This window comes from Dendropsophus ebraccatus, chromosome 4, assembly GCF_027789765.1.
Source record: "Dendropsophus ebraccatus isolate aDenEbr1 chromosome 4, aDenEbr1.pat, whole genome shotgun sequence".
NCBI classification, from domain to species: Eukaryota; Metazoa; Chordata; class Amphibia; order Anura; family Hylidae; genus Dendropsophus; species Dendropsophus ebraccatus.
The window spans coordinates 146,543,680-146,557,638 of record NC_091457.1 but is presented as its reverse complement, the minus strand read 5'-3'; the positions used below and the strand labels follow the sequence as shown (position 1 = coordinate 146,557,638).

General features: G+C 43.7%; 1 protein-coding gene across 3 annotated transcripts in view; it reads right to left on the bottom strand.

Annotated features, from left to right (window-relative positions):
• Nucleotides 1-192: 192 nt before the first annotated feature.
• Nucleotides 193-13,959, bottom strand: part of CEBPG (CCAAT enhancer binding protein gamma) — a 24,126-nt gene continuing 10,359 nt past the window's right edge. Inside the window, exons 2-3 of one of the 3 annotated variants that reach the window (XM_069967364.1) lie at nt 13,084-13,185; nt 193-4,647 (exon numbers count right to left, since the gene is read on the bottom strand). In XM_069967364.1, the coding sequence (XP_069823465.1) occupies nt 4,213-4,647; nt 13,084-13,131 (483 nt within the window). In that variant the 5' untranslated portion in view covers nt 13,132-13,185 and the 3' untranslated portion in view covers nt 193-4,212. Of the gene's footprint in view, nt 4,648-8,657; nt 8,763-13,083; nt 13,186-13,959 lie in introns of all 3 variants that reach the window. The other 2 variants (XM_069967365.1, XM_069967366.1) reach the window with 2 other exon arrangements.

Below are 13,959 nucleotides of genomic sequence, written 5' to 3'. Positions count from 1 at the left end.
ACTTCTGCCCTAAGGGTCCAGCAATACATCTGTCTACAGCAGCAGTTATCAGAGGATTGGCTCTTTACTGTACTACAACTCCCAGCATATCCTTAGGGCTGCACTCTTAGTAAATGCTGGGAGTCGTAGTGACCCCAGAACAGCACCAAAAGGGATAGGGGTAGATGTTTTTGTTCTATCCCCTATTAGTGATGTTCTGGGGTCACTTCCCTACACTGAGCCCCCACAGATCTATGTATTCCTTTATGCCACAAAGCATCCAGTGTATGATGCACCTAGGACCAAACTACAACAGCTGCCGGCACTACAACTCCCAGCATTTACTGACAGTCTCAGGATATACTGGGAGTTGTAGTACCTGCAGCTGTTGTAGTTGGGTCCTAGTTTTAAGTTTGCACTAGTGTACTGTAGTGACCGCGGGGCTGTGTCAGTACACTACTGCAAACAATACACTGACCCATTTAGACCCCAATGGTACACAGACTCTGCACACTATACAAGTGATTACAGTGCAGTTACTAACAACTCACAGGTGACGTCTTCTCCGATTGCCGTCGCTCACTTCTTGCTTTCTTCTCCATCTGGCGCATCATGAAGACTTCTCCGACCACAACTAATCTGCAGAGGGGCCACTGGGGGTGAATGGGGAAGGGAGGCAGCTGGGGTGACAGGGGGAGCAGCTGTGTGGCAGAGAGAGCAGCTGGGGGGCAGGGGCGAAGCTGGGCGGGGAAGAGGGAGCAGCCGGAGGGCAGGGGGAGGTCCCCCCAGTGCAGTTACGGGACCGGGGTGAGCTTCAGCACACACAGCCTGTATCACACAGGCTGGAAGCTCCCAGCTGCAGCCCCGCAGTGCCCAAACTTCTCTCCTGCTCGGTGGCGGCACATGTAATATCATTGCGCAGCTGCCGAGCAGGAGAGAAGTTTGCTGCAGCTGTGAGCTTCCAGCCTGTGTGTGCAGAAGCTCACCCCGGCAGACTCGTCCACCCTGCCAAATCCCCACCACCTCCCCCCTCCCCGGGCGCGGACGGTAGTTTCCCTGAGGGTGCCGCCCTAGGCACCGGACCACGGGTGCCTAGTGGCAAATACAGTCCTGACTGTAGTCAGTCAGAATACAGTAACTTTTAGGTGTCCATACAGATCCTGGTACAGTTGAAGTTTTACGGTCTACGCAGCATCATAATATAGATCCCCATTTGGCCAGTGGGGCTTCTAGCTTGTTTTTTCACTTATCTTTTACCTTACCGCTTGTTTAAAGGAAAGATTGTGTCTTTTTTTTTTTTAGTCGTAAGAGCTCATGATGTAAAGGACCCCTGTAGCATGTCAAGTATGGCAACATTTAGTAAAGAGGATTGCAGATGTGCGCTGCAGCAATTTTACATGAGACAATTGTTTAGGCAAATGAGCTTTCGTAGGAACATTCATTCGTGACAAATGGCCCGTGGAAAAGGGGCAGCGATCAGCCGGTCATTCATCAGCACCTTTTGTTCAAGCAATAAAAATCATTCGGGATCTGCAGGCAATAATAATGAGCTTGATTGCCACACAAATGATCAAGGGATCATTTGTGTGGCCTGATTGCAGAGCTGATCGAGCCATCATATAATGCGTTTACACAGACAGATTTAACTGTCAGATCTTTGAAGCCAAAGCCAGGAATGGACTTGAAAACAAAAGAAATCTCAGTCTTTTCTTTATGACCGGTTCCCTGTTTAAAGTCTGTTCCTGGCTTTGGCTTCAAAGATCTGTCAGATAAATCTGTCTGTGTAAATGCACAATAAGGAAATCATATCAATCAGATAACTTGCAGCAGATTTTGTTGCTCCCAGCCTCAAGTTCTGCCGGTCCCATAGGCTCAGCCAGAACCCGCCTGACCATAGAATAGAGCCTATGGGACGGGCAGAGAGTGAATCAGGAGCATGCTGGGATGAATGGCAAGTTATCTGCGTGATATCCTTAGTGTACATAAACCCTAAAGGCTCTGCAGCACCACTACAGGAGAGATGGAGTATGGAAACTTCACAATGCAGGACACAACAGATCCTCCAACGGGTAGACACTCTACAACTCAGATGTAAAGAATGTATTTTTTAGTCACAAAAGTTCCTCCACTAAATCAGCCAAGTGTGAACATTGCCTACGAAAGCAGGATGCAATTCTATAGTGGTTAATCTCTAGGTGCCTCCCCCCCCCCTCTAAAAAGGGTGCATAGAGTATTAATTAAAAAAAACAAAAACCTACAGATGTCATTGACACCATTTCAATTACATTATCCCTTTTATATAAACTTCACTATGTTAAGACACACACACACACACAAAAAAAAAGTGTCAGTCTTACAACCAATGTATTACGCTCCCTGAAAAAAACAGAGTCAGGTTGGTTCATATAGCTATCCTTACCCCCCAGAGCAGATTTGGGGATGAAAGCATTTATAATTATTAGAAACAAAGTAAAAATTAAATACATTATATATTTATATATATATATATAAATGAAGGCATGTTATCTCTCTTCAATCGGTTTCACAGGAGCCAGGAAGTAGAAAAACATGGGTATAAATGGATCAGCAAAATCAAGAAAAGAAGTCAAGACATGCTCATATTTTCTGAGTAGCAGAATTCACAAACTAATCAATGATCTACAATAAATTGAGAGAACATTATATAATTTGTGCCATCAAAATCAAGTCATCATTAGATGACATGGCGGTTTCATTCAAAGACCCAGTTCACATCTGCCTCGTATCTTTAGTTCATAATCAAAGCACCGGTCATCTTACTGATCACAATGACTTGTGCAGCATTGAATTAAAGTACAATGGAGACCATGTGCATACTACTCTTCTTATCAAATCTGAAGAAACTGCCGACTGGGCCTCCTATAGCAATGTAAACAGAGTTCAGGCTGCCTCTCTTTGCCTGTGTTCCTAGGCACTCCCCTCCGATCTCCCTCTCCATAGACTTGTATTGCTTGTAACTTGTAGCTGCAGGACAGGATTGAGCCAATTTTCAGTGAATAAAAATTTTGCAGCTTATCAACTGCTTGATAAAAGGAGAAGAAAGCATTTTAGTCTGATAAGATATATTATATGGTTTCTTATATTTACTTGTACTAAAAAGAACATTGCCTATTTAAGCAAAGATCTCAGTAGCCCGAGCTAAGCTGCTTCTACCCTGTTGATAACCCTTCAGCATTTTTATCGATTAAGCAGAGAAGGAGACTTGCATCACATCCTCAATTCTCACCCCTAGAATCGGCTTGTGCCAGACTATGAAAATGTACTTTGTACATTTCTAAAGAGAACAGATTTAATTGTTCAAATGTGAATAAGCCCTTAGGTTTTGTTTTTTTGTTTTTTTTACGCCAAGACCATCTCAATTTTTTTTTTCAGATTCTGAATATATTCACACTCTACAGTGGATGAAACTTTTCTTTTATAAATAGCAACTATGCATCTCCATGGTAACAGACAGCAAACAGACTGTAGTCTGGCTCTCCAACCTAATTTCCTTTTACTTATCCTTTACTTCTTGCTTACCTACCAAACTAGGGGGACAAAATAGGAGAAAATATGAGAATAGGAAATTTTCAATCTATTATAAAGTTGCTTTGGACATACTGGGATATAATTTTGTGTTTCCCATAAAATGAACCATTAAAGAGTAGCTGTCAAATTCTAAAACAAGGTAGATGTAAACCTAGCCTTATATCAGTGATAGGAAACATTTGACCCTCTAGCTGCGCCTTTGGCTATCCAGGCATGATAGGAATTGTAGTTTTGCAATAGCTGGAGGGCTGAAGGTTCCCTATCCCTCCGTTATATTATAGTAGAAACCCATGATGCAATGCTGGATCGGTCACAAGACTAATAGCACCCACGCCCCAATGGGCAAGCGGTCTTAAAATGGGGTCCGCCAAGTTCTGTCATCTGACAGGCACACGTCACTATCTTTCCTATGGAATCTTATGGGACCTCAGAGGCAGATGTGAACATGGACTAACTTGTAGTTCAAAATGGAACAACATATTTCTATTAATCAAAAAAAAGTTACCAGGAACAACATCTGAATGTTCGGTTCTATTCACATAGATGAAGCAGAACAAATAACATTACCTGCACTACTTTGTACATAATCCATGAACTATTAAACTTTCTCAGTCCAAAAGTCTATTTTTTTGCATTCTGCCACCACTTAATATAACGTCCTATATATCACGGTGTCGGCTGCTCCTGTCCTGTCGCAGAAGTCTCTGGTGGTACGCTTTCTGCCAAGTTGTGTGCGTGCTCTAGGAAAAGGTCCTTCAACACACTTAACTCTTTCGTCAATAGCTTAATTTTGGCCTCTAGCCTCTCATTCTCTTCTTTTAACTGATTGACCCGTTGCAGCGTATCTTGGGCTTTCTGCTTGCTTTTTAAGCGACTTTTCTTGACAGCTATGTTGTTGCGCTCCCTGCGCAGGCGGTATTCTTCGCTGCCACGATCCATCCGCTGTCCCTTTTTGCTTTTGCTCGGAGGAGTAGCTTTCCCACCGCCTTCTGGCACAAGCTGTGGAGTTGGCGGGCTACTCAGCTGAGAATTACTTAAATTGTCATCCGAGGAAGACGGAGACATATTCATTTTCAGGCGTTGTGAAATGCGATGGGTGACCTGCAGTGAAAAGTAGAGTTTTTAAAAATTATTTTTCTTAGTACTAAACATGTTAGAGAGGTCGGAGGGGATGGGTTAGCGAGCACTCTATTCATCCACTGGAAATATCCAAGTACGGAGTAACCTCACTGAGAGTGAGTAGTGACTGAGCGAATGCGCCAAATCAATGCTTCAGTTAGAGGGTCCCCACTATTACCAGTGCTTGGGGGGGGGGGGGGGGGGGGCGCGCATGTGTGGTTCCTAGAGGATCTGTACATTTTTTTTTTTTTTAACACTGGAAAATCCCTTTAATATAGTTATTAGTTATAGTAGGCGTTAAAACAGTAGGATAGAGATATATATATATATATATATATATATATATATATATATATATATATATATATTTTTTATTTTTTTTTTTTACTTAGAAAAAAAAAAAAAAAACATTTTCGCAATATCTTGATACCATAGTCCAACTGTAACCGTAAGACGTAGTACCACATTTAGATTGTATGTACAGAGATATTTTGAGCATTGCTTCTAGAGGATCATATCCCCGTACATGCAGAGTCCAGCAGAGCCTCTTTGGACGTGCAAGGGTATCATGTTTTTTTTGTACTAAAGAAACATAAAGGTTCCATGCATTGCCATACAGCTTGTATCTAAGGTGTCTGCTGTGTGCATGAGCCCTAAGAGCCTGTACACATGAGGTTTGAACACAGTCTGTTGAAACATTGGTTTTAAAGATTGAAATGAGTAGATAAATCAAGCAGATCAGTTCACTGATCTCTAGGTTTTCAATGGAGCTTTGGACATGATTAAGTTTACATCAGGTTCTGTATATTAAAAGGAGTTATCCAGGATTAGAAAAAAACAACACAAAAAACATAACATACTCTCTTCAAAAACCAGCACCGCCCCAGTCCTCAGGTTGTGCTTGGTATTACAATTAAGCTACATTCACTAGAATGGAACGTTGCTGCACAATCACGCCCAAACTGAGGACGAAGAGTGAGGAGAAGAAGAAAGTGATGACATTTATCGAAGTCTGGATTATCACATTAACAAGACAGACTAATGGCCCTATTCCACGGGTCGTTTTAGAGGAGCAAACGAGCGCTATTAGCGCTCGTTTGCTCCTCGTTCCCCGCTCGCTGCCGCCGCTATTCAACGCGGCTGCAGCGAGCGGGTGAGTGCGGGAGGGGCGTCGGGGAGCTGCCCGGGGGATCGCTGATCGTCCGGGCAGCCCATAGGATATAGCAGCGTCTGCTGCCGATGCTCCTATTCAACGGAGCGACGGCAGCAGATCGCTGCTATATCAGTCGCTTGTTTTTCAACATGTTGAAAAACAAGCGACTGCAACGATCAGCCGACATGAACGATGTCGGCTGATCGTTGCACTCTATTCCACGGAACGATTATCGTCCGTAGCGGTCGATATCGTCCGAAAACGAACGATAATCGTTCCGTGGAATAGGGCCACAAGGGTCCATTTACATAGAAAGATTATCTGACAGATTATCTGCCAAAGATTTGAAGCCAAAGCCAGAAACAGACTATAAACAGAGATCAGGTCATAAAGGAAATCCTGAGATTTTCCCTCTTTTCAAATCCATCCCTGGCTTTGGCTTCAAATCTTTGGCAGATAATCTTTCTGTGTAAATGTACCCTAAAGGGCCCCATACACCTTATACTTTTGCCGGCTGTAACTTCTGCTTGCAGCTGGTTTAGCCATCGGTATGCGGTGATCGCTTACCAACGGATGACACTGGTAGAGACAATGTTGGGCGTGATGAGGGAAGAATAAATAAAATCACTGCCTGGCCCCTTGATTCAGGAAGAGAACCCTCCCCATAGACCTACTGAGAACACAGGATCGCTTGGCCATGCCAAATAGACCTGTGTATGAGGATAGGGTCACATAGGAAAGATAACTGGAAGCTGAACAATCATTCGGGCATCAGCTAAAGGTGTACGGCCACCATAGAGATGACATTTTTTTCAGTCCTATCAAAAAACAGGATCCCAATTTTTTTTTTCCCCCAAAGCAAGTCAGGATGCTGCAGGATAGGCAGCCCAATGAAGCACCCGGTTTGGTGTGCATTTTGTGCATAAACTTGCTTATATATTAAAAAAAAAAAAACAACAATTTTAAAAACCGATACAAATGGATCTGTCAAAAAAACCTGATGATATTATTATAAAAACAGGTTACTGTCTGATTACATGAGGTTCTGGTGACGAATATAATTCCTAATATTACAGCTTACATAAGTCCTTGCATAAGTTTTCAGCCAACCATGGTAACTGACTGTGCAGCATTCTTCTGCTCAGGAGGTCAGAGCTACAACGTTTCAGGCTGCATTCACACGTCCTGGCTTCTGTCTGTGAAACCTGGACGTTGAATGCAAGTCCTGGACTGTTTCCCCGGACAGCATGAGGTATCAACATCATGCTGGGAGCACAGACTTTGAATTGCCGCAGCACTGTAATGACAGAGCCGCGCGGGATGTGTGAATGCAGCCTTAGACTTGCACTTATAGGCAAAGTTCACACAATGTTTTTTAATGTTTTCATAATTTCGGCGGCCGTTGGATCATTATTCAGATTCGGGTTTAATCTTGGCCTCTTTTAAACAACCTCTAGGGTATGGCTTTTAAAAGTTACATTGATTTATTTTCTTACTATCATTCAACTTTTTTTTACCTAAATTCAATGTGTGAACTAAAAATAATGTTCACTGTTTGCAAGATAACATCCACAAATTATTGTTGTGAACATTAATTTAACAGCCGCTGCGAACAATGGCTGTTAGTCTCTACACTGTAAGAACAGGCGGCCATTCTTTTTAATCTTCTATGATTCCCATTGAAGTCAATGCAAAGAATGGCCGTTAGAGAATGTACCACTAATACATGGCTTTTTTAAAAAATTTTTTAACATGAACAGACAGTCACCAGGACACCGCTGCCGTGGTTCTTTTTTTTTTTTTTGGACCCGCAGCCAGGTTCCTGCGCATGGCACCAGTCTATTACCGAGCACAGTCAGGGCATGGAGCACTGGTGGTGGGCCAGCCGGTCCTCAGTGTGACATCACCCCTTTCACTCTGATGTGGCTCCATTAGAATCAATGGAGCAGAGTCTCAGAGGGAAGGGGAGACTGAACTGGCCGGCCCCCAGTGTGACAGTCACAGAGGGGACGGGAGATTGTCACACTGGGGGTCGGCCAGTTCATGTAAAAAACAAAACATGTACTAGTAGTACATTCACTGTACTAAAATAACTGGGAAGATGGTACTAGGACGATGGGAAGATGATAGCTGCAACCTGTCTATGGCTATGTTTACACATTTTTGTATTTATAGATAATAAACAAAGCCTCCCCGAACAAACAATGTGGACTTAGGGCCCTATTACACAGAGCAATAATCTGCTAAATCATCGCAATAATCGCTCTGCTGATCGTTGATTTTTAAAAACTTTCCAAAAGACAGCGGCCACCAACCGTGCATCGCTACATGTAATAGGTAGTGTGGCTGACAGCTGATGATTGTGTGTATAAAATAATAAAGCTAATACTTACCTGTCTAGCCTCCCTGGTGACCTCCAGCCTTGTCTGTGGGATTCTCCGGTCACCGCAGTTGCAGCTCTCACTTCTGGTCTCTGAAGTGACAGGCCGCTCAGCCAATCACTGCCTGAGATGGGACAGCACCGCAGGCAGTGATTGGCTGAGCGGCCTGTCACTTTAGGGACGGACCAGACGTGGGAGCTGCAGCTGCAGCGACTGGGGAATCCCACAAACAAGGCTGGAGGTCACCAGGGAGCCTGGACAGGTAAGTAATAGCTTTATTATTTTATACAAAAACTACGGCTGCACAGACATTACTAACTATATATAAAGCATGAGCTGTTTATAATAATTTCTCCATACACTGGTAATATATTAGTTCCATACCGTCAGTCTGCAGAGAATAATCATGATGTGAACACAGTGAAATTATTCTGGTACAATTAAAACCGGTGACTCACAGCTGACATCTGCTCTGGAGTCATCCGCGCACCCGCTTTGTCCGACGCTGATCACCATGACTTGTCTCTTTACAATCTGCTTTGGCTTTTTGCTTTTCCAACACACTGTACATAAAAGGGAGCATCAGAATGGGCATAGGTTATCGCTGTTAAAAAAAAAAAAAAGAAAAAAGAAAAATGGTGCCACAGAGATGGTGCCTTCACCAAAAAAGAATAGTGGCAAACACGGTAATAGTGCCCACCATTGTGCCACAGTCACAGTGACCCTACACAGAAATAAGCCTCCTTAGTGCCCTCACAAACTTTCATAGGGCCCTTGGTGTGCGACAAAGTTATAGTGCTCCCCACAATAATAAATTGAACACTCACCTAGCTTGTTCCCATGACAAAGCGGATCATTCGGCAGGCCACCCCAGGCCCGTACAGTATGGCACGCCGATGTTAATGCATTATACCAATGTCCTGTATAGAGATCATGCTGGATACAAGCCTAAAACTGGACCGCAGTGCAGGGTGGCACAATGCTAAGCTAATGAATTGCTGCTTTACCATTGTATTCAACTGTATCTGCGTCCTGAGGATGCAGATACAGTAAAAGTGCTATTCAATACCTAAAAATGTAGTGGGATTTTATGGACAGTGACTTAAATTGGGGGCAGCAATCAGACACACACACCCAAAGTGAAAAACAATAACAGATTCTACAGAATAGCTCTTAAGGGGAGGGTGTATTTTTTATAGTATGATTGCACCACTGATAGGCACACTGATCAATTTTATGTTTTAACATAATATGATGAATTTTATTACCAGTTTTTAAGTAGTCAAAATCATGTATATAGCCTCCACCACAGAAGTTTACATTTAGGCCTTATTCATATTTCCGTAGTACTGTACACAATTTCGGACTGAACATAGGACCAATGTTATCCAATGACCCTGTTCACACCTTTGCATGTGTGTACGGGGCCGCGAACCGTGCTGCAAAAAGGACAACGCAGACCAGGATTTGTGGCACAGATCGCTATGTTAATGAAGTTCCGTGAATCACAGAGCACTACTTCTGCACTTTTGTAGAGCAGTCCGCGGCCTGCACTACTGATGTGTGAATGTAGCCTTACTATCCAATCTACAAATACAGTAAATAAGACTATTGGGTAGTGCAGTGAACACTTCCGATCACTTGTAAATTGCAGCTAAGTGGTAAAGTACACAGACTGCCAACACGTGCAGGGAAAAAAGAAAATCTATTTGAGGGCATGCCGCAGCTTGTTTGTCTGCTGTAGGTTTCAACCATAAACAAGCCCTAAAATCCATTGATTATACAGCAGAAAATACCTGTGCACAGGACCTCCGTGCTGGTTGTGTGTGGAGATAGAGTGTATTACCTTTCCTTCCTTCCTGACACCTCTCCTTTAAGCTTTGTGTCATCCCAACAGGATTGCCTGACCCCTTCAAGCCAGGGAAGAAAGTGACCCAGCCTAAGAATTAGGTGTCATGTCAAAAATATTACAAGCCTACAAATTCTCACAAAAACCTATTTCATGCAGACTTCTCTCACTGCATTACAAAGAACATGAAGAGTTTACACTTTACTTTGGATATTTTTAGTGTTACCACCTCAGTTTTATGCGCTTATGTAAATTCCCACCCGCTGAACTGGCACATGATGTGAATTCAAACTCTCATTTAAAAACAAAAAACACACACACTTCTGGATCTCATGATTATGCAATCCATGGAGGAATAGATGAAAACATTGTTACGTCAGAAACCTACATTAGTGAGTTGCCCCCTAAGGCGGTTACCACCGGCCTGCCGGGAAGAGGTGAAATCCTCCGGGCCAATACAGCAGCTCCAGGAATTCCTGACATGATTTATAAAGGTTTTTAATTCCGTGTAAATGACAGCATTCATTTCCCTCTGAGCCTATGGGAATGTCAGTGCTTGTACGCACACTGGAGGAGAACGTTTTGCCTTGCCCAACCCCTCCACCCAATTTGCCAGCTAGTAACTGGCAAAAAATTATCCACGTTTAAAATCACTATGTTTTATTACCATACGTGTTGTGTGGACTAAACAAAACAATCCCCTGCTATTCCAGTCCCTGCCGGTCCTCACTTTCCTGATTCCATCTTGATACAGGGAAGTGACCAATGGCTGAAGTACGTCACAAGCAGAAAGGAATCAGACGGGAAAGTTCATATTTTTTAAACATGTACCTTACATTTTAGGTAACTTTTTAGGTTAAGCTTTGTGTACATAGGAGGTGCAGCTCTACTCCTGGCCATTACATCCTATACATTTTCCCTCTGGTTACGGGACAGCGCCACAGCCAGTGATTGGCAGAGAGGCCCGTTACTTCAGAGATCGTCTCTGTAGTTGTAGTATGTATATAGTTTATTATTTTACACTTAAAGGCATAGGCTGCATCTAACAGCCCTTAGTGATGAATAGATAAGATTCTAAATTTAGTATGGGGCTTGGTGGAATGAGCCTTAAAGTGGAAAAGGACGTTCTTTGCTCTGGCAAGACTATTCCACAGCCCCGATGATCGTTGAGCGAGGGCTGCAGGGACATAGTTACCGATGTCCTTGCAGCATACAGCATACATTAGCTGTCCGGGCTTCTCCTCCGCTCCATCTTTATCCCCGGGTCCCGCGGCACAGCATCAGCTTCGGTGCGGCCTGACTGAGCTGTCAGACAGTTCAGCCAATCACTGGCCACAGCGGTCCCGGCCAGTAATTGGCTGAGCGTCTGACAGCTCAGTCAGGCCTCTCCGGAGCTGCTGCTGCGAGCGGGACCCGGGAGGAAGACGGAGCGGAGGAGAAGCCTGGACAGCTAATGTATGCTGCTTCTCAAATCGTCGGTCGCCCCCGCGCACCGCTATTCCACCGTAGCGATGCGCGGTGGGGGACCGATGATTTTAGGTCTGGCCCTAAATAAACGATCAGCCTATGACACGATCATCGGCTGATCGTTTTCTCTATTCCACAGAGCAATAATCGGCCGAATCGGGCCCATTCGGCCGAATGTCGCTCCCATGGAATAGGCCCCTTAGTTACACTTTAATGCCCATGACCGTAGCATTCATAAGAATAGCAGTCCAACATCATTAACCCGATAATTCAACATTTTTTTGGGTAAAAATAGTAGTTCTTAAAAAAATAAAAAATAAAAAAACACACAGAGCCAACAGTTGGGACACTTCTCTGTAGATACCAAGTAATTGAATCAATTGAAAAGGGCTTGTTGAAAATAATAGCAGTGAGGAGATTGGTGATGTAATTCAGTCTTTGGCTATGTTCACACGTTTTTTCAGCTCTGTTTAAAATTATGTCCGTTATTTCGAGTCTAAAATAACAGACGTCATTTAGCAGCCTGGCATCCCCTTAGTGCAATGATGGCTATTGGTACATTATTCTAGTTTGGGGTTATTAAGTGGACTTCGGGTGCAGCTTAATTAAAAAGTCCATTGAATTTAATAGTAAAAAACGGAGAAAGAGTGGAGACAAAAGAAAAAAACAGTTTGAACAAAATAAAAAATGTCTGCTGATTGCAAAAGACGTCCGAAAATAACAATCATGTTCATTTTGACGTCCGCAGCAAAAACATCCGTCATTCAATACTCTGTGTGCATTGGACGTCCGTCTTTCAATGCATTGCTATTGCAGTCAGTTGAATCGCGGACGTTTTTTAATTTTAAAATCGTCCGCCTTTTCTCGTTGTGTGAACATAGCCTTTCTGTGGAACAGTTGTCATATTTTAAATGTTGCATTTCCTTCCAAAATACTGGAGAAAATGGGCCGCACCAGACTACGCTCTGATAAAAAAAAAGTATTGTTTGAATAAAATTTTAATATGAGAGGGTAAAATATATAAAATGCAGCAAACTATAGGCTGCTCAGCTAAAATGATTTAAAAAAGGAGAAGTCTGGCGATTTGATTTGGCAGATTATCGCTTGGTGTGACAAAGCCCTTATACGCGTGCAGACTGGTTGCAGAAAGCTAGCAGTTTGCGGTGCCCTCGAAGAGCTTGACCTTGATAGTAACATGGCCATCAGGAGTGTTGCTAGGGTCCAAAAACATCCTGGGCACGGGCCCTCGAGTGCCGTCGTAAGTGGTTAGCAAAAGGAGCCCAGTGTAGAAGCTAGTAACCCCAATGATCGCTCTATTAGCCCAGCTCTATTGCCACCACTCATAATAACTGCGGCTAAGCAGACACAGTCAGCCACCCGCCCAGGGCTCCCGTCAGGGTCACTGTCATCGGTAGTGGTGCACACCACTGCCCAGGCAGCTCCTTCACAGCCTCTGGGAGGTCTGCCCTAGCCCTATCCTCTAGGCCAGTGTTTTCCAACCTTTTCTACCTCGGGGAACTCCTACCACAATGTTCTACAAAATGCAAAAGCCTCATTCAGTGACTCACAGGTGACGTCTTCTTTGATCTGAGTTGTTCTCTTTCCCTTTTCTCCATCCGGCCCAGACCACCATGATGATTTTTTCCAGCTGCAATTCATCTCTTCAGAACCTGCCAGACAAAATTATTAGGCTCCACACTTATACAACAACTTCCTTCCCTTTTCCCATCTATAGGCTCCCATACAGTAATAATTCCACGTTTTAGTGTCAGTGAGTAGGTAGGTAAATGTGTTTCCCCCTCTATGTAGGATCCTCTGCGGTGTCCTGATATAGTAATAATGATCAGTGTTGTGCCCCATAGTAATAATGCCTCCTGCTGTGTTACCCCACATTGTAAAATGTCCCCTATTGTGCACCCCCATAATAATAATGTCCCCTGCTGTGCCTCCATATAGTAATAATGCCCCAGCTGTGCACCCCCATAGCAATAATGCCCCTGCTGTTCCCCCTATATATAGCAATATTGTCCCCTGCTGTGCCTCCATATAGTAATAATGTCCCCTGCTGTGTCCTCCATACAGTAATAATGCCCCCTGCTGTGCCCCATTTAGTCATAACCCCTGCTGTGCCTCCATATAGTAATAATGTATCCTCCTGTGCCTCCATATAATAATGTATCCTCCTGTGCCCCCATATGGTAATGTCCCCTGCTGTGTCCTCCATATAGTAATAATGCCCCCTGCTGTGCCCCATTTAGTAATAATAACCCCTGCTCTGCCCCATATGGTAATAATAACCCCTGCTGTACTCTCCATATAGTAACAATGCCCCCTCTGCCGTGCCCCCTATACAGTAATAATGCGGCTTCGCCATAGTAAAAGTTCCCCTCCTGCCTGCAATTAACTTGATTGCCATCCCCACACACTACCCTACCTGATTTCCC